The sequence below is a fragment of the Zeugodacus cucurbitae genome, chromosome 3 (assembly GCF_028554725.1).
Source record: "Zeugodacus cucurbitae isolate PBARC_wt_2022May chromosome 3, idZeuCucr1.2, whole genome shotgun sequence".
In the NCBI taxonomy this organism is placed as follows: domain Eukaryota; kingdom Metazoa; phylum Arthropoda; class Insecta; order Diptera; family Tephritidae; genus Zeugodacus; species Zeugodacus cucurbitae.
The window spans coordinates 9,261,433-9,288,230 of record NC_071668.1 but is presented as its reverse complement, the minus strand read 5'-3'; the positions used below and the strand labels follow the sequence as shown (position 1 = coordinate 9,288,230).

The 26,798-nt window shown below is 32.6% G+C and overlaps 3 protein-coding genes across 14 annotated transcripts in view; all 3 read left to right on the top strand.

The window, feature by feature from the left end:
- Nucleotides 1-26,798, top strand: part of LOC105217028 (piezo-type mechanosensitive ion channel component) — a 66,150-nt gene that overhangs the window by 22,145 nt on the left and 17,207 nt on the right. For 8 of the 12 annotated variants that reach the window (XM_054226457.1, XM_054226456.1, XM_054226455.1 and 5 more), the window contains exons 3-19: nt 8,902-9,078; nt 9,698-9,968; nt 10,031-10,236; nt 10,928-11,054; nt 11,147-11,266; nt 11,332-11,494; nt 14,168-14,227; nt 15,383-15,571; nt 15,696-16,510; nt 16,587-16,953; nt 17,269-17,442; nt 17,537-18,032; nt 18,125-18,908; nt 18,967-19,124; nt 23,062-23,118; nt 25,230-25,292; nt 26,079-26,215. In XM_054226457.1, coding sequence (XP_054082432.1) covers nt 9,015-9,078; nt 9,698-9,968; nt 10,031-10,236; nt 10,928-11,054; nt 11,147-11,266; nt 11,332-11,494; nt 14,168-14,227; nt 15,383-15,571; nt 15,696-16,510; nt 16,587-16,953; nt 17,269-17,442; nt 17,537-18,032; nt 18,125-18,908; nt 18,967-19,124; nt 23,062-23,118; nt 25,230-25,292; nt 26,079-26,215 — 4,251 coding nt within the window. In that variant the 5' untranslated portion in view covers nt 8,902-9,014. The remainder of the gene's footprint in view (nt 1-8,901; nt 9,079-9,697; nt 9,969-10,030; nt 10,237-10,927; nt 11,055-11,146; nt 11,267-11,331; nt 11,495-14,167; nt 14,228-15,382; nt 15,572-15,695; nt 16,511-16,586; nt 16,954-17,268; nt 17,443-17,536; nt 18,033-18,124; nt 18,909-18,966; nt 19,125-23,061; nt 23,119-25,229; nt 25,293-26,078; nt 26,216-26,798) is intronic. The other 4 variants (XM_054226454.1, XM_054226458.1, XM_054226452.1 and 1 more) reach the window with 3 other exon arrangements.
- On the top strand, nt 20,323-21,390 carry LOC128920085 (uncharacterized). The gene is made up of 2 exons (XM_054226463.1): nt 20,323-21,136; nt 21,209-21,390. The coding sequence occupies exons 1-2, from the start codon at nt 20,900-20,902 to the stop codon at nt 21,380-21,382; spliced, it is 411 nt and encodes a 136-aa protein (XP_054082438.1). The 5' UTR covers nt 20,323-20,899; the 3' UTR covers nt 21,383-21,390.
- LOC128920083 (uncharacterized) lies at nt 21,474-23,033 on the top strand. The gene is made up of 2 exons (XM_054226461.1): nt 21,474-21,674; nt 22,134-23,033. Exons 1-2 carry the CDS (start codon nt 21,474-21,476, stop codon nt 22,512-22,514), a joined length of 582 nt encoding a protein of 193 aa, XP_054082436.1. The 3' UTR covers nt 22,515-23,033.

Genomic DNA, 26,798 nt, shown 5'->3' with positions numbered 1-26,798 from the left:
TGACAGATCACGTGGGATTTCAGACATGGTGTCAAAGAGAAAGATGCTCAGTATGCTTTGACATTTCATCATGAATAGACTTACTAACGAGCAACGCTTGCAAATCATTGAATTTTATTACCAAAATCAGTGTTCGGTTCGAAATGTTTTTTATCGACAAATTTTGTTCAGCGATGAGGCTCATTTCTGGTTGAATGGCTACGTAAATAAGCAAAATTGCCGCATTTGGGGTGAAGAGCAACCAGAAGCCGTTCAAGAACTGCCCATGCATCCCGAAAAATGCACTGTTTGGTGTGGTTTGTACGCTGGTGGAATCATTGGACCGTATTTTTTCAAAGATGCTGTTGGACGCAACGTTACGGTGAATGGCGATCGCTATCGTTCGATGCTAACAAACTTTTTGTTGCCAAAAATGGAAGAACTGAACTTGGTTGACATGTGGTTTCAACAAGATGGCGCTACATGCCACACAGCTCGCGATTCTATGGCCATTTTGAGGGAAAACTTCGGAGAACAATTCATCTCAAGAAATGGACCCGTAAGTTGGCCACCAAGATCATGCGATTTAACGCCTTTAGACTATTTTTTGTGGGGCTACGTCAAGTCTAAAGTCTACAGAAATAAGCCAGCAACTATTCCAGCTTTGGAAGACAACATTTCCGAAGAAATTCGGGCTATTCCGGCCGAAATGCTCGAAAAAGTTGCCCAAAATTGGACTTTCCGAATGGACCACCTAAGACGCAGCCGCGGTCAACATTTAAATGAAATTATCTTCAAAAAGTAAATGTCATGAACCAATCTAACCAATCTAAATTTTATGCGTTTTTTTTTTTTAAAAAGTTATCAAGCTCTTAAAAAATCACCCTTTATAACTACTGTGAGTCTGCTGCCGAGATGATGTTGCCAAAAATGGTTAAATGTGTCAGTAGAATTATTGTTTTTTTTTTATATAGATATGTATGCATTTACATACATATGTGCTTAGTTATTTATTCATTACTGAAGGTATGCTGAGGCAAACGAGAAAATTGCCACCGTTTAATAAATAACTGATGAGTGAGCTACACGCACTTGCGGTGTGGATTATGTCTAGGTATAAATATTCATAAACAACAATTCGGTATGGTGTTTTAGCAATCAAAATACATTATTCATACATAAATATTTACATGTGCACAAATATATCACACTGATTTCAATATTGAGTGGCCATAAGTGTTTATTTGCATATATATAAATACAATGATTTCAAGTGCTTTGTAGAATTCTCTGATTTCCTCATATGTACATATACAAATCGCCTGGCAACCGTCATTTCGGCCAACAGCTGTACATTGCCATCATTTTCTCGGCGAAATTCGCTTTTAAATGCATTATTTAAATCGAATAGTCAATTCATTTCGTATTGTGTATTTCGCCTGCCATATATTTTTAATATTCTCTCACTTATTTATATATCAATATGTACAACCACATGTGGCAAGTATGCCGTTACATTTAACGATTCGTTGTATTTATATGTGCTTTATCGCCCATCAAGCGTGTAAGGTGTCTGTTTATGACGGATGTGCAACATGTTTGTTTGTTAAGCTGTTGCCAGTTGTAAAATTTAAAATCAAAATGAAATGGCAAAATCACATGTAAAGGAAGTGATTTGGCTGTTTTTATTGTTGTTTTTGATTTATTTGTGGCAAATAAGTGTTTTTCCGCCCCATCGATTTATATTCTTTGTTAGTTTTTGAGCATCACAAAGAGGTTAGAAAAATTGCATTTAGGATGATTGTGCTTTGATTTCGACGTAATAATCATATAGTCATAGATCATGAAGCTTTTAAGTGAATTAATATCATTGTTGATTTTATTTAAAAGCTTTTCTGAATTGCTTGGGCTTTTGAAGTGCATTTTTACAATACAACATATCATCAATGGTACATTATTTAATTACAAATGTTTGTCGATACTGCCTCGAAGAGTTACTTCGGACCTCGGTTGGGTTTAAACAAAGTAAAGTTGCCGATTTACTTTTTTAAATGAGTGGTCGAGCTTTCTTATAGGGAAGTTCTAATATACTGATTTAAAAAATGTATAACTTGGATCCTTCCACTTATTTACACTTTTCGTTCCTACAGAAACGTGGCTCTGTTTGGTTTATAGATGGATAGTTCAATAGTCGCGTAAACAAAAGAAATTACATTTTGGAGGTAATTTTAAGATACTGGAATTAGATTTGTATGAAAAGTGGATAGGAGCCTACCTCTGTTAGTTCGAAAACCTGACTTCCTTACATAGTTGATGTCGCGGACGAATGGGGTCTTCTGTCAAACGCATTTCAAAAAAGTAGTTACAGAAAAATGTCGTAAACTCCTTTTATGATTATTTATTTCTACAGTAGTTGTTGTAACTGTGCAAAAACCCCATTTTAGTGATAAACAAATCAGGTCCAATAACGAGACACGAGGGATGAATGGGTTAGATAATATGTAAAGAGTTATTAGATGAGTTGGTTTGGGAGATCATACAACGAGGTGCTTAGTATTATAATAGGACGAGATTCATTTAAACCATACATTTGGAAAATCGGACAATATTTTAGATAAGTTGGAGCCCTGAGAGACAACTGCGTTTATAATAATTTAAATTCCAAGATGTAATTCACAGAAAAAAAGGAATTTATTTATTTGGAAATTTATAAAATTGTTATTAATTTTTACTGATTTTTCTCGAATTTTTTTCTGCTTCAGGCTAATGTCTGAAGTAGTCTTCAGAAGACACCGGTCACAATTTTCTAGTAGGAGTTTCTTACTAGTTCTTCTATTCCTGAATGAATATTTAATATACAGTGGAATTTCTCTAACTCGAATCACCATAATCCACAAAAAAACTTCGAGTTATAGAATTTTCATAAAAAAATATAATTTTTCAAAAAGCAGTAAAATATACATTTATACCCAGTTTTATTTATTTAATTCGCAAAAAGTTTTATGTTCATACGTTAAAACATGTATTCTGAATTTTGTATGTTGCAGTTTGCAATTGTTTGGCTCTTAACGTTTGTATTCCATGCCTTTGTTACAAGATTTATGCAATTCATAAGTGTAATATCATACTTTTTGTTCGCCTTCAAAAGATATAGAGGGACTCTTCTAAAATTCTACCTCGATAGAAAAATTTTAAATTTTGTATTATGCACTGGACGAAAAGTTCGATTTATGGAAGGAAATTTGTATGAAAGTTTCCTTCTATTACCACTTCAAAAGTTCGAGTTATGGAGAACTTCCGAGTTATAGAAATTCGAGTTAGGGAAGGAAATTTGTATAAAATTTGGCTTCTAAACTCTTTTGAAAATTTAAGTGTTCGAGTTATGGAGATCTTTGAGTTATAGAAGTTCGAGTTATGGAAGTTCCACTGTATAACAAAATTAGGTGAAACAACTGATGTATTTGTTCCATATCTTCTCTTGCGAAAGTTGCTATCTTTGCCAGTAAATCTCTCTTATTAAAAACATACATGAATACTCTACTAGAATAAGTTCTTTCAATCTGCTAGAGTACTTAATGTTTGGTACCATTCACTTCTAACCCATTTTTTTTTAATTTTCCCCCAGCATTTCGCATTGCTCATACGCCATGTCCAACCGCATGCATACACTTGTATGCAGCAAATAAGTCATATAACTTCAAATTCAATTTCAATTTTCTTTAATCTTTAATGCCAAATAAAAATAAAATTTATACCACATTTTAATATAAAATGGGTATAAATTAATCAAAAAAGAATACTTGAACTGACGCATTACCCAGTGTGTGTGTGTTCTCTATAACGAACCTGTCAGTGGCTATAACAAACCCACATTCTATAAAAAAACATTTTTACATACATACATACTTACATTTGTACACAATTCTACACAAATGCCTAGCATTGTTTGCTCTTAAAACAACAACAACAATACAAACGACTTCGCGCTAAATGATGTCAACCTAACAGCTTGACTTTGTCACTCGAACATGTTTTGTGGTATTTTATTCTGTGTTTATTTCTTTTTCTCACTTTTATTTTGCTACTTATTTCCGCCTTCTTGCTTATTTTCGCACAATTTTTCATCAACTTAACAGCGTGTTAACATAATGGTGGGTCGCCTATACGTATGTATGAATGTACATACATACTTTGTAGGCCGTAAAATTTCTACGTGCCACATATGTAGTATTATTACAGCCTATCCCACACAACTACTATGTGGGCAATCATCATCAAATGTGTCATAAACATACGCTTCTTTCATTTATTGTGTGTGTGTCTTGCCATCCTTGCTTTGCCTTTATGCCTGCCTCTTCAGCCATCCTTACGCCATTAGGCTTTCATTAGTTCCAGCAACGCCTTGCTTGCTGCCTCACGTACGCACACTTCAATTTGCTGATTTGATAAGCGTATAAAATGTCATTATCACGCATTACAATTACGTTGGTGTTGTTGTTGCTGTTGGCAACACATACACTATAATTTTCATTAAAAAAGAACTGTGAAATTACTACACTGAATTAATTATATGTGAGCAACAGTGCCACAAAGCTTTGAAATATTTTCTTTTTTTTCATGCTTCTTACTTCTCTTCTTCATTTACTTTTCCCCGAAATTCTTTTACTAAAACCTAAATTTTTTTGCTGCCAATTTATTAAATTAAAAAGAAGCGCACTTTCATATGATTAAATTTCGCCTTTGCAATAAATAAATGGAAGCTTCTATGTATGCAATAGTAAGGCTAGTACCGTAAGTGCTTACAGTAAAATAAATGCGGCAAACTGTTAACTGTTTCACTGCCACAGAAGTTCGTAGGTTGGTAGGTTGGTAGGTAGGCAGGTGTGCGAATAAGCTTAGTCAGTTGTATTAATATGGCTGGCATTGTATGTTTGCACCTCTCCACTCAACTCCTCCAATTTTTTCGTGCAACAATCCCCACATTCGTGTTAGTGCTGTTGTAAATGCAGCAAATTCGCTAATAAAAAATATTTAGCATGAATTTCTTTCGCCACTCCACTTTGAGTGGGCGAAATGTGAATTTTTTTCCACTATTTTGCCATCTTGTTTTTTATTTTTGTTTGGGCATTCCTATCATTACTTTTGCCGTAAAGTCCGTTGTATGTTAACAGCTTTTCCATATTCCATATTTTGTTAGTATGCTTTAGTGTGGGGGAGATTATCCTTGAACCTAACACTCATCTTTAAAATTCAATTTGCTGGTAGTTGGACAGTGGTGGCGGCAGAAAAAGAACGTTTTGAAAACAAAATAATAATATGAGTGAAAATTAAAAAAGGGAAAAACATTAACGTTATGGAACTATTGTAACTTAAAAAGTGTATTTTTTAGATTTTTTTTTCTGTTTAGAGATTATATTACAATCGTAAACAAGTATTTAGACAATATTATTAATAATAATTTATCAATACTATTGCGGTTTTATACTGTGCCCAAAAAATAAGGTGACATTGTATTTATTTTGAAAATTCTTTATTTATTCTTCCAAATCAATTTCATCCCCTTCTAATACCCAAAACATCCTTCAAAATGGTATTGGCTGAGCCTTTCGATATGCCAACTTCATCAGCAAGGTCTCTAATTGTTAATCGACGGTTTTTCAACACCAAATCTTTGATTTGTTGAACGTGAGCTTCGTCGGTTGATGTTGATTGTCGCCCTGGACGCTCTTCGTCTTCGACACGTTCACGGCCGGCTTGGAACTCACTATACCACTTGTAAACATTTTTTTTAGACATAGCCTTATCACCAAAGGCTTTCTGCTCCATCCTCACCGTATTCGCAGCAGATGCATTGATTCCGTAAACAAAATTTAATGCAAATTCTTTGCTCAACAAATTTCGACATCGCAAAAAACGAAAAACTCACTTTTAGCAGCTCACAAAACGACACGTATCTCAAACTCTAACGAATATTTTGATATGAAATTTGACATAAATGTGACTGACAGTACTACTAACCTAAAAAAAAAAATAATAATTCTCCAAATCCTTCGACGCGCGCAGTTTAAATTCAAATGTCACCTTATTTTTTGGGCACAGTATATGGTTTAAAATCTTGTTACATTAACATACAGTGGAACTTCCATAACTCGAACTTCTATAAGTCGAAGATTCCATAATTCGAACTCTTAAAGTGGCAATAGAAGAGAAATTTCGTAAAAATTTCCTTCTATAAATCGAACTTTTCGACCAGGGCATAATATAAAGGAGCCTCTCTCTCTCGTAAGGAGGCGAACAAAAAATATGATATTACACTTATGGATTGCATAAATCACGTAACAAAGACATGGGTACAGACGTCAAGAGCCAAACAATATCAAACTGCAACCAACAAAAAAATCTTCAGTTATAATTATACAGCTCTTAAGAGGTAATTTCAAGAATAGAAATTTCGAAATTCCCTTATTAAGGTTCAAGTGTTCAATAGGAGGTCTCTTCTTCTACTAGATCCAGCTGCTACGTATCGATTTTTTAAAACTGTTGCCTTTTTCTCGTAAAACTATCCTTTTGGAGAATCATGTGTTCCACCTTGAGCTAAAAGTACTCAAGAAAGATTAATTTGAGCTCTATGTGGACTCACCACATTGTCGTTGTGAGCAATAAATGGTTTTGACTTCATTAAAACAAATTATTAATTTAAATTTCATTAATTGAATCTCCATTTAGAAACTTTGCTGTTAAATATTGCAAATATGTGCTATGGGTGCCTTAAATCCTACCAAGAATCATTTTTATTAGCAACTACTGTGATTTCTGCACCGTATGCTGCATTTATCTATACATTTTTGTATTTATTCATTTTTTCAACACACATTTTTCTCTCATCAATAAACAATTTAGCTATTACTTTGATGTGTTAGCATTGCAAATGCACAAAGTAGGTCAAAATCTGGAAAATATCGCATCAAAAGCTTTTCGAATTGAACGTGTATTGAGCAAGAGTTAACAAAGGAACAATCTTTAACAAGAATTTCGGTCAATCATTTTTATAGTATCAAAGTATCGATCTTTCTGTCTTTTTCTTTGAATGAGACTTCGAGTAAGAGCGAGAGCTTCTTACTTTTCTTCAGAGCATTAGTTGTTTCAACGATTTTCTGACAGTACTGTTCTCGCGATGGGTTCTTGCCATTTGAAGGAGAAATAAATTTTTTATGTTATGTTGGAGATATTTTCAACTTTTCTAATAACTCAAACAAAGTTAATTTGAATTTTTGTGATGAAAGTGTTTTTTCATAAACTCTGACAGGTTGTGCAAATTCATTAGCCTAGCCTCGCCTGAAGGACTGCACCTACATATTTATCACATTCAAGTGTTTAGCATGCTTCTTGACTGTAATTAAATTCCTTACTCTAACGGTTGTTGACAATTTTGCACCGCACTGTTGAATTTTGATGTCCTGATGTGGCATACAAATTAATGCGAACTTGTATGCCAAGTTTATGCAACACGGCGCTTTGACCGCCAAATGGGTAGTCACGTTATGTGAACAAAAACAAAAAACAAAGAAGAAGCAACAACAACAAAAACTACTTACTCTTGAAGACTGACAATGCATGAATGAAAAAAGAGGCGCGCCGAGGCTTCAAATATTTTTTTTGTGTCTTTTTGCTTTTGTTGTTGAGCTGTCCAGCTGTGAGCTCATTTGTCATTTTACTTTTTTTTTTTGAGAATGAGCTGCTCCAGCAACCTGTCGAGCATGTTGCCCCTACTTTCATACGGTGGTACGAAACGCCATTTGTTATATTTGTTGTTGTTGTTGTTAACACAACTATAATTACAAGTGTGCCAATGTTTATTTCCGCAAATTAGTTTTGTTAATTAAATGGCAACACATACACACACACTTACTCACAAAAATATATAATGGCTTGACACTGAAATGGGCACGCCTAAGTCCTTCTTCTACTTCGGCTTTTGTCCGCCATCACCATCCACTTGTTAGCTCTTATCCTGTTTTATGCCACATTTGCTTGGTGGGTGTGCTCCTTTTTATGCTTTCAACTTGACTGTTGTTCATGCTACACCGCCCCGCTAAGTGGCACGTACAATGAACCATCGCTGTGTTTGTTGCTCCACGTGCCACACATGGCCTTTTCCCATTGTTTTGAAACGGTCTTTGTCTCACTTTTCTTGCTCATCGCCCATTGCACTTGCCACCGAAAGGTTAAGTAGTGTATAAAGTGTGTCAGTTTTATGAGAAAGCCACTCAGCGTCAAGTAAATGGTGTATGGAACGCACCATTTGTTTCCTTCTTTATGGTGGTGCTTTACTTTTGTTTTATAGTTGTCATAATTTCGCACCCCAGTTAGTTTTTTAGTTCATATTTTGTATGTTTAGAAGGGTTTTATAGTCTAAATACTAAAATCGCTGAAAAGGATGGATAATATTTCAGAATATATTTGAGATGATCTAACACTCGAGAAATATACAAAGTATCCTTTTCCTTCTAAAGATTTGAGAGATATCAAAGTGTATTTGAACTTAGATTGATCCCAATGTTGATATCTCAAAGACTTGGACTTCTTGCTTTCCTAGCGATCTTAAAATTATTGACCAATCGAATGGTTTTTCTCCCAACCTAATTTTTGAATTCAAAATAACATTTAAATTTTGTTCTTCTGTTCGCCGTGAGCTATTTTAACTACTTCTTTTATGAAATCTCAGTTTACGTGTCCAATATATGGTTCTGAAACATTAACTAGTGTTATATACGAACTATTTTAGGTATCTTCTTGTTTTCATAAACTCTCGAGTCTAATTTTAAGCTTTTCCATAAAAATATTTACTTTCAAAATATTTTTTTTTTTTTTTTTCATTTTAACTCTTAAATTATATCAATTCCCTATCTTTTTATTTTTCAGCTGAATCTATGCGTGTAAATTACACTGGCTGGTGATGCCGCAAAGACAACAGAAATTAATAGCCAACGTAGGTATATTAACCTCGATAGTTACATAGTTAAATCTTCCACAAAATGGCAGTAAGCTATGCCTGTCTCGCGGTGCAATATGTGGTGGTGCCGACGGTGCTGGTGTTGGGTAAGTTTGTCGTTTTTTAACAATATTTAAGTAGACAAGTTAATGCAAAGAAAGAAAATTATTGATTTAACTGGTTTTGTTATGAAAGTTTTTCCCTTCAATGCCTAAAAGTATACTATATTTAAGGTCAAATTGTTGAAGCATAGTTTTAGGCGGACATGCGAGCTTTTAAAATAATAGCTTCATATAAATTATGTTAGTTTTTAATAGGATATTATTTAAGTCGATATTTACGTGACTTGTGTCCAAGCAAGCCAATCACAGATATTATAGAACTCGATAGCATAGTTTTAGGCCTTCAAAGAATTATAAAAGTTGTACTGACATGTTTCTAAAGTAATATCAAAAAGCCTGCCTCAAGTGTATTACTTTAGAAAGTACTTGAGGTATAGCTTTAGGCGCCAATCATATTTTTTAGTTAAGAAATATATACGAAAAATACTCCAATTCATAAAATACTCAAGTGAAATAATTTTAGGAAGTGAGTAACTTTCTTTATAAGAACACTTATAATACACCGCAAGCTCATTTTATTAATGAAAAAATGTAGTATACCTTTAGGCGGTCTTAACAAATTTTAAATATATTTTTAATTCATATTTCCCCTCTTTTTTCCCAGCTGCACTATTTCGTCCTGCCGGCATTTCGTTCGTGTACCTGTTAATGTTTTTTATAACGCCCTTTATCCCCATCGCCAACAGCCGTAATTTTAAAAGTTCCGTTGGTCCATTTTACATCATACTCATCGCACTATGTTCACTACTATTATTATGTCATATAGTACTGCAAGTGACAATAATTGCAATAAAGATCGAGTCGATCTTCGCTATGTGTTCATTTACGCAACAACTGTTGCGACACATTGGCTTCATCAATCTGCAGGGTTTGCAGTGAGTCATAGCATTTCTTCTTACATTTTTAAAGAAATATTAATAACAATTCTCTTACACAGTCCTATAGCCGCCGCCGAATGGCATATGCCGGATGTGGTGGTTTTCCTAACGGTGGTGATTTCATTTGTAGTCATCAAGAAATTAAGCCAGAAACCACCGCCGCTCACATTGCAATTGGAAACTGGTGAAGTTATACCAATACGAGGTTCAACAGATAGCGATAACACAGATGATGAAGCGTTCTTCGATGGTCTAATACGAATATGTGAGTGAAAGAGAAGATTTGAAAAATAATTTCTTATTGAAAATAATTATTTATTTATTAAAAAAAAAATTTATAGAAATAGTTATTTTTGATTTCAAAAATATTTTTTTATTGAAAATAATAAAAAAGAAAATATTTTAAAAATATTTCTTTAATAAAAATAAATAATAATAGAAAAAAATTAATTTTTTTTTAATAAAAATATTTTTTTTGTTTAAAATGTATTGAAAATAATATATGTTTTTGATTTTAAAAGTATTTTTTATCAAATATATTCAATTAATTTTTTTTTAATTTTAATTAATTAATTTTTTTTTATATTAAAATTAAATTAAATTTTTTTATTTGAAAAATATTTTTTTTGTGATAATAATATTAATAATTTTTATTAAAAATAAAAATAAATAATAATAGAAAAAAATTAATTTTTTTTAATAAAAATAATTTTAATTTTTTTTAATAAAAATAATTTTTTTTTGTTTAAAAAAATGTATTGAAAATAATATATTTTTTTGATTTTAAAAGTATTTTTTTATCAAATATTTTCAATTAATTTTTTTTTTTTAATTTTAATTAAATAATTATTTTTGTTTATATTAAAAATTAAATTAATTTTTTTTATTTGAAAAATATTTTTTTTTGTGATAATAATATTAATAATTTTTATTAATTTTTTTTTGTATTACCTCAGCGCCGCTTTTCTGTCTGGCAATGCTGTTTGTTATAGCGGTGCTGCGGCCGTCAGCGCCTGCTGGCTTCTATTTTCTCATATTCTTGCTAAGCGGTTCCTACTGGGCCACCTATAATTCGCTGCGGCGGTGAGTGTATTTACTATTTTTTTAATGTACAACTAAAATAAAGCTAAACTTAAACAAATTATTTTTTTCCACCTCATTTAAATCATCTGTAGCGGTTTCTCCGTGCTGCTGCGTTTCCTAATGCTGGTGATCGCCTTGCATTCGGTGTGTATAGTGGCCTATCAGACACCCTGGGCGCAGTATTACCTGAGTAGTGATAATCTAATAGCAAGGTACATAACGAATTCTCATAAAACTATTTAAAAATATATAAAAATTAATTTTCTTATCCACACAGATTAATCGGCTTGGAACCGTTGGTGCTCTCCTCTTGCGATCGCGATATACGCGTCATGAGCTATAATCTCAAATACAGTTTCGACTCCTTTATACTTCCCATACTAATGCTGTTAACATACTTTGTGCTTGCGCTTACCGCCAAGTGTCTGAGCAATGCAAATGTGAGTATCAGATTTACAATTCTCTCCTTCTCCAAATTATATACCAAATACACGTTTGTATTTCAAAAATACATACCCACTACATATCTAATCCTACAGTTTGGGGGTACACTGTTTGCATTTTAACCGATTTCATGGTTATTGTGTTTTAACTAATCGTCGAATGCACACAAGAAACTACAACAACAAATGCATTTTCATAGCAATAAAACAAAAATAATCGAAATTCATAACACGAAATTTACCCCAAACATTTTCAAATGGCTTTTGGCATTAATTTTTTTGTCTCTTGTTTTTATAACCATAAGTTTCTCGTATGTGAACTAATTTGACTAAAACTGTAAAAAAGTGAAAAAAAATGTAACTGAAATCTTTTAACTTTCTTTCATTTAATGCTGCTTTTGCGTCCGAACTAATATGCTACTGCTGCTGCGCCGAAATAAAAAAAAAATAATAATAATTCGAACGTAACATTTACAAAATAATTTTTTATTTAAATAATAATAATATTTATCATATATATTTAATTTAATATATATATTTTCCTTTTGTGCCATTATTTTTAATATCGAATCCTAAAAATTCAACTATTACTCTGCACTGTGTTATTGGGTTGCCTTAGGTCACCGCCAAGCCCAAACCCGTCATATCCCAATTAGAAAATGGCAGTAAATTAGCTCGTCAAATATCACGCATAACGACACATTCATCGCGTAGTAGTAAAAAGGATAGTTGGAAGCGTGCACAGCGTCTGACTGTAAGCAATGTATTTTTTTTCTCTAAATAAAAATCTCAATAAGATTTAATAGGCTTAAAAGTGTGGAAGAATAGTGTTTTTCACAAGAAAGGCATACTATGATGTATGAAACAGAATGCTGGGTTTAAAAAATTATTCATAAAAATTTTAAGCTAAGCATCAGTTTTTATTTCGAAAACATTTTTTACGAAACGTGAAAAATATTTTTTTTCAATATCTGGTTTATTTAGAAGGTACTACTATTGCTATTGTGGCCCTATGCTCCTTGCAGGAGTAACAGGAACAATATATACTATTGCTAGGGATAACCCAATATTTTTTTTTATTTTTTTGACACAAAAAAATAAGTTTAATTCTTTCTTCTCATAAAATTTAAACCTAACTAAAAATGTTTATTTAGATAAAATAATGTATTAATAAGTAAAATAAGTATCACTCTTTTTTATTTTTTATCATCTGCATTTTAACTAAAATAATGTTACATAATACGATTACCAAAGATATCTATGAAAATAACTATATTTGTATATACACTCTCATATTATCGAGTACCATTATTTTAAAAACTAAAGTAAAATAAGTTCATGTTATAAAGTAAAAAAAACATTAAAACCTCGGAGTATAAAAACTGCAATGAAATAATTAATTACAGCAACAAAAAGTTAACAATATAAATATAATTCCCCTTATAAGTGTCGGTTGTGATACATTAGTACTCTTGGTTTAATAAAAAAAAAATTGTTAAGAAAGCAAAAATACCTGAAAAATCAGATACAGTGGAACTTCCATAACTCGAACTTCTATAACTCGAAGATCTCTATAACTCGAATACTTTAATTTTCAAAAGAGTTTAGAAGCCAAATTTTATACAAATTACCTTACATAAATCGAATTTTTCGACCACGGCATAATACAAAGTTTTAAATTTTACTATCGAGGCAGAATTTTAAAAGATTGCATCTATATCGTATCGAGGCGAACAAAAATATACTATTACACTTATGGATTGCATAAATTATGGAAGAAAAACTTGTGATACAGACGTTAAGAGCCAAAGAATAGCAAACTGCAACATACAAGATTAGAGGATATATGTTTTAACGTATTTACATAAGGTTTTATGCGAGGTAAATAAATAAAACTGAGTATAAATCTATATTTTATTATGGTGATTCGAGTTATAAAAGTTCCACTGTATAATAGTATTATAAATTATATTCAAGTAAACTTCCTCAACTAAACTGCCTTAAAGATCGTGTCTTTCATATGGAAATATCTATTATCCGGGTTATGTTTTTAAAATTTTTTTTTTTTTATTCAATTTTTCAATTCAGTTCAATTTTATTTTAACTTTTTAAGAGTTCTACAGTTCTGTCCCTATTATTTGATATTTTTTTATTTTTTAACAAATTTGTATATTTTTACTAGTTGAAGGTTGCCACATATTGGAAAATTTTGAGGAGTTAATTTATATTTCCATACTTGGTTTTATAAGAATAATATTTATTTTAAAATAAAAAATATTAGGAAGTAAACTAGTTTATCCCGCCTCATATCTAATACTAACAAAAAAGTAATTATATATATTTTTTAAATAAACTCTTATGTAATTTACAAATATTATTTAGTTTTGAAAAACTCTCTTAGTTCTTAATATTAATGCTGCTTTCAACGTCGCTTTTATTTAATATCGATTACGTTATATTTTCTTTCCTTTTATCTGACATTAATTACTTATAAAAACTCTTTCTTTTAGCTCTATATCTCTACTATCTGCACACTTTCCATAAATCAAAAAAAAAAATCGAGTGTGTAATATTCGAAAAAAAAAATTAATAATAATGTAAAATTTTGCACCGTTTTATTGCTTTCAATTGCGTTTATTTTAAGTTTATGCTTTTCTACTTTTACTTTAGGTTTCGTTACGTCGTGACCAACGTCCAAAAACTACTATCGAACCGACTGAGACGACACCTGTACGTAAACTAACCAGTGTGTTAAATAATAAATAAAACCAAATGTATTAACTAAATTTAATTCTTTTTGCTAAAAAATTAACAAACTTCATCACAATAATCACTAATCAACTAATAATTCAGCATTTAGTAGCATTAAATGTTCAAATTGTTTGTCTAAAATTCATGTTTAACTTGTCATAGGACTCTACTACTTACTACTTAGCTAAACTACAGTGCCGCTAATTAATCTAGAAATAAACGTAATATATGTCCCTTCATCAATATCATTGCACTTAATTTTTCTGTAGTAAGTTTTATACTAACATATTATATATTAAATGAATAGTTGAACAAATTTTTAATTCGAAATTTTCGACAAAATTTGGATTTTTGAAAAGTTAGCTAAAATTATTATTTTTTGTTTGTATCAGTTTTATTTTGTTGTGGTTTTGTCTGGGTTGGTGTTGGGTCTAAAGTAAATTTGTACATAGCGTATTCTCCTTTATAACTTTTTAAGTAGAATTTCGTTATACAATTTAGTTGGCAGACGTCTCATGTTCTCGCTAATTAAACTTATATTAAATTATATTACTTTTTCATTCATATATATGTTCTCTGAGTGAATACAGAGATTTTTATGTGTCGAAGTTTGCTATGATGACGTCATAATAGCGCTGATTCTCAAATATGCATTGCTAATATGACGTCATACTAGCCTTATAAGCAAAATTTGGCGCTTAACCAGCATAAAACTGTATTCTCTTATTCTTATTTACTTTGTACATATTTATATACTAGATAATATAAAAATTATCAAAAAAAATGTATACATATTATGTTTTATGCCAGTTTTAACTTTTTAAGTGAGTGTGTTGGTATAATAATTAAATGCAATATTCGTTAAACTAACTTTGTATTAACTTTCATAACCTAAAATATTCCCCCTAAATAATATCTAATCATCATTCACCTGCGTTTTGTCCAATCAGCAACTCTCGTTTGGAGATCACAAATTAATTAACCGCATCATTGTGTTCGTTAGTGAGCGTTTACTGGTTTATAATATATACCCTTTGTCTATGGTCTAACTGTTTCAATAATGGATATTTAAATTTTCCGCATAATTTTTATTTTTATTTTAAATAATATTTTATAAATACTTTTTTCGCACAGCTGGTGAAACGTTTGCGCAAAAATGACCTGAAAGAAGGGTCAAGCGATGAGGCTCCCATGGAACTGGAGGAAAATACATCGACGGATGTCTTTACGAATACGATATGTGATCAGATATGCTATGGTTTTATAAGCATCGGACAATTTATTTATCAAAATAGCTATATTTTTACGAATATCTCAATGATGGTGAGTGATTTTCTGAATACATTATTTTTTAACAATAGTTTGAGTTTATAAATAAGAAATAATATATTTTAAATAAAGTCAGCTTTCAAACACTGTAAAAAATTAACCACACTGCCTCTTCCAGACCTGGTCCATTGTCTATCACAGTTGGTTGACATTCGTGCTGTTGCTGTGGGCCAACATACTCTGGATGATACCGAATCAACGTAAAGCCATGATGCGTTCCAGTCCCTTTATTGTGTGCTATGCTGAGTTGTTGCTGATAGCGCAGTATATTTATGGCATGAATCTGAAAAACGACGAATTACCCTCCAAAGTTGATGTAAGTGAAGGCTTTCCACTCTCCTATTGTTCATTTTTCACAACTACCATTACTCGTTTCTTGCAGACTGCCGGCATTAATTTGCAACAAATCGGTCTGGAGCGTCCGCAAGAGCATGGCACACATCCGTGTGTACCGTTAATTGTGAAAACCCTGTTTCTACTCATGTTTTGGGTCACCTCAAGACAATTTTTCCAAGAGCAATCCGAGGAGAAGCTGATAAAACGTCGTGCACCGGTGGTCATGCCAATGGAAACGATAGATTCGGATGTATCCGTTGAATCACAAACTAAGCATACATCGAAATTTCTGAAGAAAATCGGTGATATTGTGAAGAATCTGCTGGTGCGTCTGTGGATCTGGATGTTGGTGTTGGTGATCTTCTTATGCGCGATGACTGGCAAATTTATGACCGGTTTTCGCATATGCTACATGGCGTTATTCCTCTTCTTCTTACTCGTCTTCCAATCCTCGTCGAAAGTGTGGGTCAAAGTTATGTATGGCTTTTGGCTCTTCATCATTTTCTACGCCATGTCCATGCTTATACTTATCTACACCTATCAATTTGATAAGTTCGAACAATATTGGTATGAGTACTTGAATATATCGCAAACGCTGTAAGTATACACAAACCTTGGAAATCTCATATGATTTATGTATGTAGAAAAATAATTACCACTTCTCCACTTGTAGTCAAAACGATATCGGTTTGGAGCGTTATAAAACGAAAGATCTATTCCTGCATCTCGTCTCGCCCACACTGATTGTGGTTTTAACCGTTATACAAGTACATTATTTCCATCGTCGCTTCATCGAATCGCTGCATCAGCGTAGGGCCTCACTAACACCCGAAATGAAATTTACCAAAGAGATGGGCAAATCGTTAAAGGCAGAGCGTGGCAGTAATGATGCAACCAAGTTATTGGTTTCCTCACTGAAACGTATACGCAAAATAACAAAACATTATTTTATTGTTTCGAAAAAGCTATTTTGGCGTTTCCTAGAGTTGCACATCATAAAAGCCGTTTATGTGACGGCATTCGTGTGTGCCGTTAGTCAGGTGAGTTGGTTGAAGTAATATGCCTTTTGTGTTATGTTGCGATCAGTCGAGAATTTTAAGTTAGTTCATAGCAGTAAACACTTAAAAATTGACTATACCACAAAAACGTTGCCTACATTTTGGCGCACAGCTGAAATTTAGCTATCTTTATACAGGTTTAACTGTTGATTTAGCTAATCAACTAACTCTGATGATTCTTCAAAGTAATCATTTAAACTATTTCTGATATTTTGTAATAAAATCAGTAATTAATTAAAATTCCTGAATTTTTTTAATAATTATGATAACCACATCATTTCCATTATTTTCTTCCAGGTTTGCGTTATTCACGTTGTGTTCGTAGCATTATGTATACTGGGTTGTATAACACGTAGTTCTATACAAATATTCATCAGTCGCATAATCTCATTCGTCGTTTCCATAATAATACTCTCGAAGATGATTTATCAAATTGGCTACCTAACGCATGAGGATTACGATGTGCGATGTGTAAGTAGGCCGACATTAACAACAACAAGCATTCTTATACAGAAATTCCAAAAATATCTCTCTCTATTTCTCTCTCTCTCTCTTTCACTTACAGCAAGATGAGAAGATAGTTCATGGCAATAGCGCATTATGGTTTGGCTTGCAGAAAGCCGATGAAACCACAAACGGTTTAATTGGACTGATAAAAATGTACATCATCTATATGATCGTGGTGACGTTGCACGCTGTCGTTAGTTTGAGACAATTCCAAATGCGCGCCGTGCAAGAAGACGACAATATGGAAACGAAACTGCTCTTCCCGGCAACGGATCGTGCCAAAGCCGAAACGAATCTCAAATCTATGATACAATATCTTTTCAATTATGGTTTTTATAAATTCGGACAGGAAATCTCATTGATCATGTTGGTGACGACAATTGCTTACCGCCAGGATATCATCGCGATTTTCTATGTGATCTGGTTAGCTGTGCTCTTGATGTTTAGCCGCGCCAGACGCAGCTCTGTGTGGGGCATATTCCAAGTGTTCATTGCGCTCAGTATATTTTTGCAATATTTAGTTTTGCTCGGATTGCCGCCGAGTTTGTGTATTGGTAGGTGGAAGTGAATTTTTCTTATTTTTGATTTATTTTTATTAATCATTTTGTAATAACTGTTATTACAACTTTACCATTAACAATTTCAGATTACCCCTGGGAAAATTCTCGCTTCTCCGCGCCCATACAAGGTTGGCTGCTACTACCCGGTGGCCTGCATTACGATCACACGAAAAAGCTGATCTTCGATTTCATACTACTGATGATAGTGACACGTCAGAAGCGTATATTCCGCATCGAAATGCGTTACGGTGAACAATACGCCGGCGGTTCGAATCGTAATGTTGTGAAGGATATTGCGAATTTAGGTCGCGTGGCATTTGTGAATCCCACAAATGATTTCCTATCGCATGTGCGCAACTATTTGGACATATTCATGTATGCCGTGCTGTGCGGCTTCTATTGGGTCACATTGGCAACTGTGTTCTTGGCCGGCACAAATATGAGTGATTTCCTCACATTGGGTTATCTAATTGGCGCCTTCACATTCCTGTGGGAGGGTTCCGATTTCTATTTGCGTCCTATAAATCAGATAATCGGTCGTTGGCGTTGGTTGTTGGCCTATAATGTCTTCAATATTGTTGTGAAGACATGCATTGAAATGGCCGGTTGTCTGTTTTTGAAAGAACTAACACAGAATTGTTGTTGGCTGGTGCATTTATTGGGCGTTTCATGCCATTTCCGTTCGGATCTAAATATAGATGATGCACTGAATAAGAAGGACTCTGAATGTCCGGAGATCAACAAGTCGTCGATAATGATGTGGGACACCATTTGCTTTGCATTCCTCATACTACAAATGCGCATCTTCAAGTCACACTACTTCTGTCATCTGATTATCGACACGAAAGCGAACAGCATTTTGGCGACGCGGTAAATTGGTGTTGTTTGATGTGTTTTTTTATTTTTAATATTTATATTACTTCTATAGCGGCGCTGACATTATTGAGGATCTGCGTCAGAAGCAAATCGAACATCGTCAACAGCATGAAAATGAAATTTTGGTTAAGATCAAGCGTAAGATGGAGCGCATACGTGCCACACAACAGAAAATGTTGAAACCCATTGATAAGCCCACACATTTCGATGGTAAGTTGAATTTTCAAATTTTATGCTTACGAATATTTTTTAGCAAAATTTTAAAGTGGAACTGATATTTTAATATTTATTACATATATAGTATATTTCATATTCGTATTTTTTTAATATGCTCTAAGATAATGAAACTTCGTTCGAAGTTGAAAAGTGTTATTATTATTACCTATATGCTTCTACACCATTTTTGAAAAGCGTGTGAACCTAATACTTTTAAAAACGTCAAGGTTATGTTCGTTTTGTGCTGTCATTAAGTATTCAGTACATTTATTTTAGATTATGAAAGATTTTTTTGGAAATAGTGAATTTTTCAAACTATATCAAACTTTTAGGTTATGTCTGCAGTGTATAGCACATTTTAGGTTATGGGAGGTCATTCGAAAACGTAATTGAGTAGTCCGAGTATATTTGAGGTTAGAACTTATTAAATTATTTTTAATTTTTGTTTTAAATTAGGGTGCATTTAACTTATCAGCACCAAAATGTCAATTTTAAATTTTAATATAGAGCATTAAATAATATTTTACATTCCTACTGGTTCATTCTAACCCTACTTTGATATTTCAACTGATTAATTGTGAAAATTAGATCAGACCGGTTACAAATTTTTGTTCAAAGTTTGTGAGATGAGTTTATTTAGAACATAACCAAGTTTTAATATCGTAAAAGGTACATTAAGAAAAGAAAAGCTATGTGTTTGAGGTTAAGAATGTGTAATTTAGGTTATGAAGAATTTAATAATACATTGTTTTGTAATTTAACTGATGCATAGGGTGCTGAAATACATTTCTAAACGATTTGAAATTACTTTAAAGGTTCAAATCTACCTTGTCTATATTTTTTTTAATCTTAATATATATTAGGCTAAGCACGTATTGAAATGAGAATAAACAATGGCTCTGGAACTTGAAATTTATGGTTTCATGAGATCATATATGATAAATTTTGCTTTTTCGCTCTAAGATCTCATCATTCTTCGCGTTACTATGTGCCTAGCCCAATAATGCATTAGAAATAATGAAATAAAAATAGTTATCCTAGTAAAAAAAAATATTAATATTTTTTGCTTAACCTTTTTAATACAAGAATATATTTTCGGGTTGTAATATTGTAATTTCGTATATTTAAAAAATATATAGTTCTAATGGTATTCTGTATTAATACAGATATTTTAATTTTCCTAAAAATTCTCTCAAATATTTTATTTTAATTTTTAAAAATTATTATTTCGAGCCGACCAGGCTGTGTTGAGCCTCGTAGTTTTTTGTAGGCAATCGTGTATCGTCGCGTTGTCTACTTTTATGCGCGCTTTTTGCAAACGTGATATTTTACTTTTATTTTCGGTGTGTTTGAGTGCATTTTTCAAAATGATTTTTGTACGAAAAATGTGTATTGACATGCCTGAGTTTGATTTCCAAAGTTTTATAAAAAAGTACACAAAAACTCATTACCAAACACACACACATTGGACACAAAAGCACAACTAAAACAAAAAACTATAAATATGAAAAAACTACAAAACTACAACAAAAAATAATCTATGAAAAAAAGCTACAGCCTCCTCTATCGACACTGAGTTGAAGCCCACCATACATGTGGCGCCATTGGCGCATCAAAGTAGTTTCGCCTCGTGTCAGGGGTCTGGGTATCATACACCCGACGATGACGATACCAGCGATTCAAGCTCAACTTCACAAACGCATAGCAGCAGCAGCCGCAGTAGCAGACATAGCAAGAAAGGTGGTGAGAAGGTGCGTCGCGATAAGCGCATGCGCCATGAGGATAACGTTGACACCGCGAGCGATACCAGTACCGAGGAATGTGTGCACCTTATTGACAATGATACGGTGCAGCACAAGATACGCATTGAATTTGCCGATTATGGTGGTTCGGAGTACGCCGATGTGCTCTCACAGAGTGAGGCCACTGATAATGCGCTGGCCGAAGAGGTTGCTGTTGCTATGCGCTTGCGTTTGCCAGAAATCGGTATACAACCGCATACGCAGGTAAGTAGGATTTATGAAATTATATAAAAATATTACTTTAATTCATCAAACAACCGCCTGTGCATATTGAAGCCTACCACACCATCTTCGGATCACACCACTATACCGTTAGATGGTTTCCTCGACGTGCAACGCATGTCATTCGGCTCGGGACCCAATTCGGATTTGGCTGCCGTCATACGTGAGGAGGACTCGGAGGCTTCGAATGAAGTCTTCTCACCGCCAACTTATGTAACTTGCAGCTAATGCTTTTGACTCCTCGAAATCTTGATTTGATCGTGTCTGTGTGCACTTCTTCTAGGACTCCGTTCAGCAACCGACCTTGTTGCATACATTAATGGTGCCAGTGCCAACCTCTTGCAGCCTCAATGTTAATGTTAGTGGCGCTAGTTCTAATATCTCGTCGAATTTGGTAACAGATGGTGCCACTGGGACCACTGGTAGACATCGTCGTCAATCATCGGTTAATGTCGTGTCGTGGAATGAAACTGTTTCGGTGCAATGTGCACCCGATGAAAATACCGATCCCGCTGAAGAAGTAGGCTTTGGAAATATTTTGAGACTATAGCTAGTAAGGAAAGGTGTTTGACTAAAGGTTGACAAGGATCGGGGTTTCTTAGATAACATCGGCTATTCTTCCAAAAATTTTACACAATCTAGAGAAGATTTTAAACATAAAGAACATCAGCTTTTGTTCGCATGAAATCCGGTTCCATTTTGTTGTTGTAATCTCGGTTTTTAAACTTTTAGGGTATTATCGAGCGGGCCAATTTAGTCAAAATTTGTCTCCTTCGCCAGTTTTCGGGTTTAGAGAACTTATGAATTAGTTTACTATTTTTTTACGATGTTCTTCGGAGCATACAGAGGTCGAAATATATTCTAGATGACGCTAAGCTGGTCAAATAAAACCTTTTGGTCAACCACCTTTCCTCTTGAGTGTCAGTCTCCCACCAATATCTCGAATATTAATAATGAAAACCACAATTCCAACATAAAGCCTTCGGTGGAGGTGCCCGTTACAATGCGTGAGAAGGTGTTGCATCGTCGTCACCTCAGTCTCGGTAATGCTACATACCCGTTGGATGAGCAAAGCATCTTGCAGGATGGAAATCGCCGTTACAGCAATGTCTCGTGGGCACGTGACGCTGAAGCGCAACGCACCAAAATGCGTCCGCATAGTTGGGGACCCGTTGGTACGGCCTATTTGGATTCGTTGATGTGTGACGCCGTCGATACGAAACTGCATGGACAATGTGATTTGGAGATTCATATTTTTTCTCTTTTATTCCACTCTAAGCATACAATTTTTTTTCGAATTTATAGTAATCTTTGTAAATTGTATATATTTAGCGAACAAACGTGTGATAATAGACAATAAAATTTGTTTAATTCAAACGAAAAACCGTAGCACTGCATTTTGTAAATAACACGAAGAAAATTTTTCAAAATGACCGCCGTCATTTTATTGCGTAACTTTTTAACTGTGACTAACAAAAACTCTTGTACAAATGTATAAAAAAGTGGTGTAAATATTTTTAAGCTGCAGTTTTTAACTAAACTTAAAGTGTGTCTTAGTTGAAGCGTGTTGTAGGTGTACGTGCCTCTTTCGAGTTGAAATTTAAATTTTTTTATATAAATATTCTTAGAAATACTAAAAAATGTATATTAGTAGCATTTTCAATAATTTTTTTATAAGAAGCAACAAATATGCTTCCACCGGTCCTCAAACAACGGGCTGCTACGAAGCAAACGCCATTTATGTATTAAGCCTGGCTTCAGTAGCGTACTTTTATTATTGCCAGCACAATTTTACTTTGCTTTTCCAGCATATTAATTACCGTTAATTATTTCATTATCTGTTTTGTATGCTTATTACGTTTATTTTTTCCTTTCTTTGTATATGTTTTTTTTTCGAATACTTCTAGAACATGGTGCTCCGAGCAAACCGCACAAACGGAAAGAGATTAAGTTACACGGACCTGGTAAAACCCATTTATTTTATACTCACATAAACGTATTTACGTTTCAATATATACAGAACTGTTTATTTCATTATATGTTTAAATGATGTATTTATTGTTATTATGTTTATTTTGAGTTTAGTCCCCTCTTAGTTTATGCACACAATGCTTGTTGAAAAATAATTGATAATTAATTAAATATTTTTCCAAAAATAATTGGTATACCAGTCATGCTAATGCTTTGTAACATTTGCCTATGCTATTTTATATTTTTTGTAAATATTTATGTGAGAAAAAGCTTGCTTTCTCTCTCTGGTTAACACTTTATACAAGTATTTTACTTATTCCCTACTTCTTTATATACTTGTATGTATTTGTGTGTTATATTTTCTATAGATTTTTCTATAAAAATGTTTTTGTCCTCAATTTATTGATTGTATCTTATATACATTTAAAAAACATTTAAAAAAAGCTTGTCTTCAAAATTTTGTTACACCTTATTTATGCTCAAATCTTTAACTATATGTATATTTTTAATATTTACCCACACTATATACTATATACTAATACTTTTAACCTTATGTATATAGATATATTAGATTTATTTTATGTGCGTTCTCACATCATACTACAAATCTAGTCAATATTTCTCCATCATTTCTATAACTAGATTATATTTTAGGTATATTCCTTCATATAGTTTTAGGTTAGATTGTGAGTATTACTAAGTCATTAATTTCGACATGACAATTTAGCTTTTTAATGATTTTGTGAAGCCAACATGTTCTCTATCCACTCTCATTAGTTCTTTTCTTAATGTAAAAATATTTTTTTTTTTTAGTCTAATCAAGTGCCTTTGTTAGTATACATTGTACTACACTTGACTTAAAGACGTTTCTTCTGATAATTTCCTTTAAAAGTGCAATCTGTGGTTCCATATTAATCTTGGACTATGCTTAGAAACTACAACATTAATAATTCTGTAGACAATTTACCCCATAAATCTCGAATTATTATCATTCATTACCTCTTAATTGAGTTGCTAGTCTAATAGCCTTTTCAAACGGAGGCTAATTGATCAATTAACCGGCCTCTGCTCCTTTAAAACGCTGATTAAGATCGACTTACCATACAAAATAAAAATCTATTAATTCTAATTGAATTAATTTTTTTTAGAATTAATTAATTATAATTGAATTTTAATCGACTTGAAAATGAAATGAAATGCAACTCTGCGACAAAGAGATTATTTGAAATTATTTATACGTTCTTTGTCTGCGAGTTGTTGTTCAATCAGCTGATGAAATTTACCAACTTCTCAAGAAAAGCAAAAACAAGTATGTATAGTAGCTGATCGGTTATCGAATAGCCGGCAGTGTGAAGAGCAAGAACTGGTTTCTCACACAAATTTTTAATTGATCAATTAATTTGGCTGTGTGAAAAGGCTATAAACTTATCTAGCAAAATTAATAAAAAAAGTAAAAGGAGCTAGTCGAGTCTTCTCCAAAGGAGCACATAGCCTTAGCCTCTTTTTAATACAGTCCGCTTATTATAGCCGACATAGACTCGTGTTTACCCAACTAATGACTGTCAACTCTGCAAGATTCTACAAAAAATTATTTGGAGAAATTCACTATGCAAATTATTATTATTAATATTTTTGTAAAATTATAGTTTATTTCTTCTAAAAAAATATTAAACTAACTGAAATAAGTCTATGCATGTAATTACAGAATTAATTTTTTAAAGAAAAGTGTTAAAAAAAATCTTATTTTTTAATAACCAAAAATATCAAAAAATTAAAAAAAATCAAATTTAAAATATTTGAAGTTTCATACTTTCATAACAATATTTTAACTAAATTTTCGATAATTTGTTAATTATTAGTAAGCATTATCCATATCCGACTGTAATTAACATCTCAACTAATCGCAAGTTACTTGAAACTAAATTTATATTAAATTATTACAATTGTATGCATATTTACCCAAAATTTCCAATAGAAACCTTCAAAATTCCATTTCATCCCTCATTTGTTTTAAGCTTAAAAATGCCCAGTATTTTTTCATACAAAAAACAATAAACGGTATATTTAATCTTAAGTGTTATTTTGCATATTTTTGTTTCCTTAGATGCGCCCGATGCGCCTGTAGGTACCGTTGTCGTTGAACAATTAAGGCTGCCACATAAGAAAGGTTTAATTTGTGTTCCACTTGTTTTTTCCTTGTATGAAACAGTTTTGGTTGTTGTGGAAAATTTTTAATAAATTTTTAAAACAAAAATAAACAGCAATGAAACATGAAATCGCCATGCAAAATACTAAAACCCACGCGTTTATCCGGTGGCTGTGGCCCCCTCCTGCCAAACTAACAAAGTATGGTTTAAACCAGCTTAATCCAGCTTTTATCGCGCACTAAACTGTATATCATTTTATACAGCTATAAAATACATGATTTACTCTGTAGTAGTTGCTTACTTACTTACTAAAACTGAAAATAGAAATTAAAAATTTGTGAAATTTTTAGCTTCGGTGTCGAATTGCGTACTTACATACAAATGTAATTGTGTTTAGCATTACATACTGATTACTTTAATGTCTGTAGTTTGTTAATTAGATTCGCGTCGCTTTTTGGAAGGTCATTCTTAACCATAACCAACTTATAGCTCTGTCTTAGCTACTATAAAACATATTTAAATACTTGATTGTGTATGTAACAATTGCTTACATTACTTAGTAATCGTATATGTACATTACTTTATATATTAAATTATTTTCAATGGCTGTTAATACTACTTGTGTACTTGTCTGGTGTTATGTTTTTTGCTTCATTTGTATATATTTACTTACAATTTTAACGATTTACATACAATATGTACTCATATAATTGCTTTAAACCTATATAATGGATCTTAGATGTGTCTCTGAAAGTATTTTACTAATTAAATTCATTATTTTCAATTTAATCCTTCAACACTTTTAGCCGTACGCGCTGGCGATTACTATATGTTCGAGGATGTTGATGATAAATTCGAATTGGACGTAATCGATGATGAACAAGACTTCCTCTCCGAGCAGGAGAGTGAGAAGAAATTGCAAAGACGTAAAACGGTCATAAACGTGAGTTCAAAAAATTTTTAAATGTATACTCATAACAAATAGTATTGGACTAAATAGTAAGCTAACTGTTTTGGAGCTACATAAAAACATGCCTACAAACAGTTGTAGTATTTAAGCGTATGCAATGTATTTGCTCTAGCCGCAAAGTTGGTAATATACACGGCAAAATGAAAGTACAGTGAGTGTCAGTGAGTATTCGTAGATACAGTGGAACTTCTCTAACTCGAATCACCATAATCCACCAAAAAACTTCGAGTTAGAGAGACTTCCGAGTTACAGAAGGTAATTTGTATGAATTTGGACTTCTATTGCCAATTCAATAGTTCAAATTATGGATAAATTCGAGTTAGAGCAGTTCGAGTTATGGAAGTTCAACTGTATATGTATATATATATATTATGTTATTTATTTTATATTTATAACAGTGAAAATATATAGAGACTCAAAAATATCGTTCGTTAGGTATTTTGATTTAATAAAATAAAAAAAAATATATGAAAAAATGCCAAAAAATTTTATATAAATTTTTTCGCATATTAAAATTCTGTAAATTTATGTTAAATTTAAAGTGAAAGTGTCGACA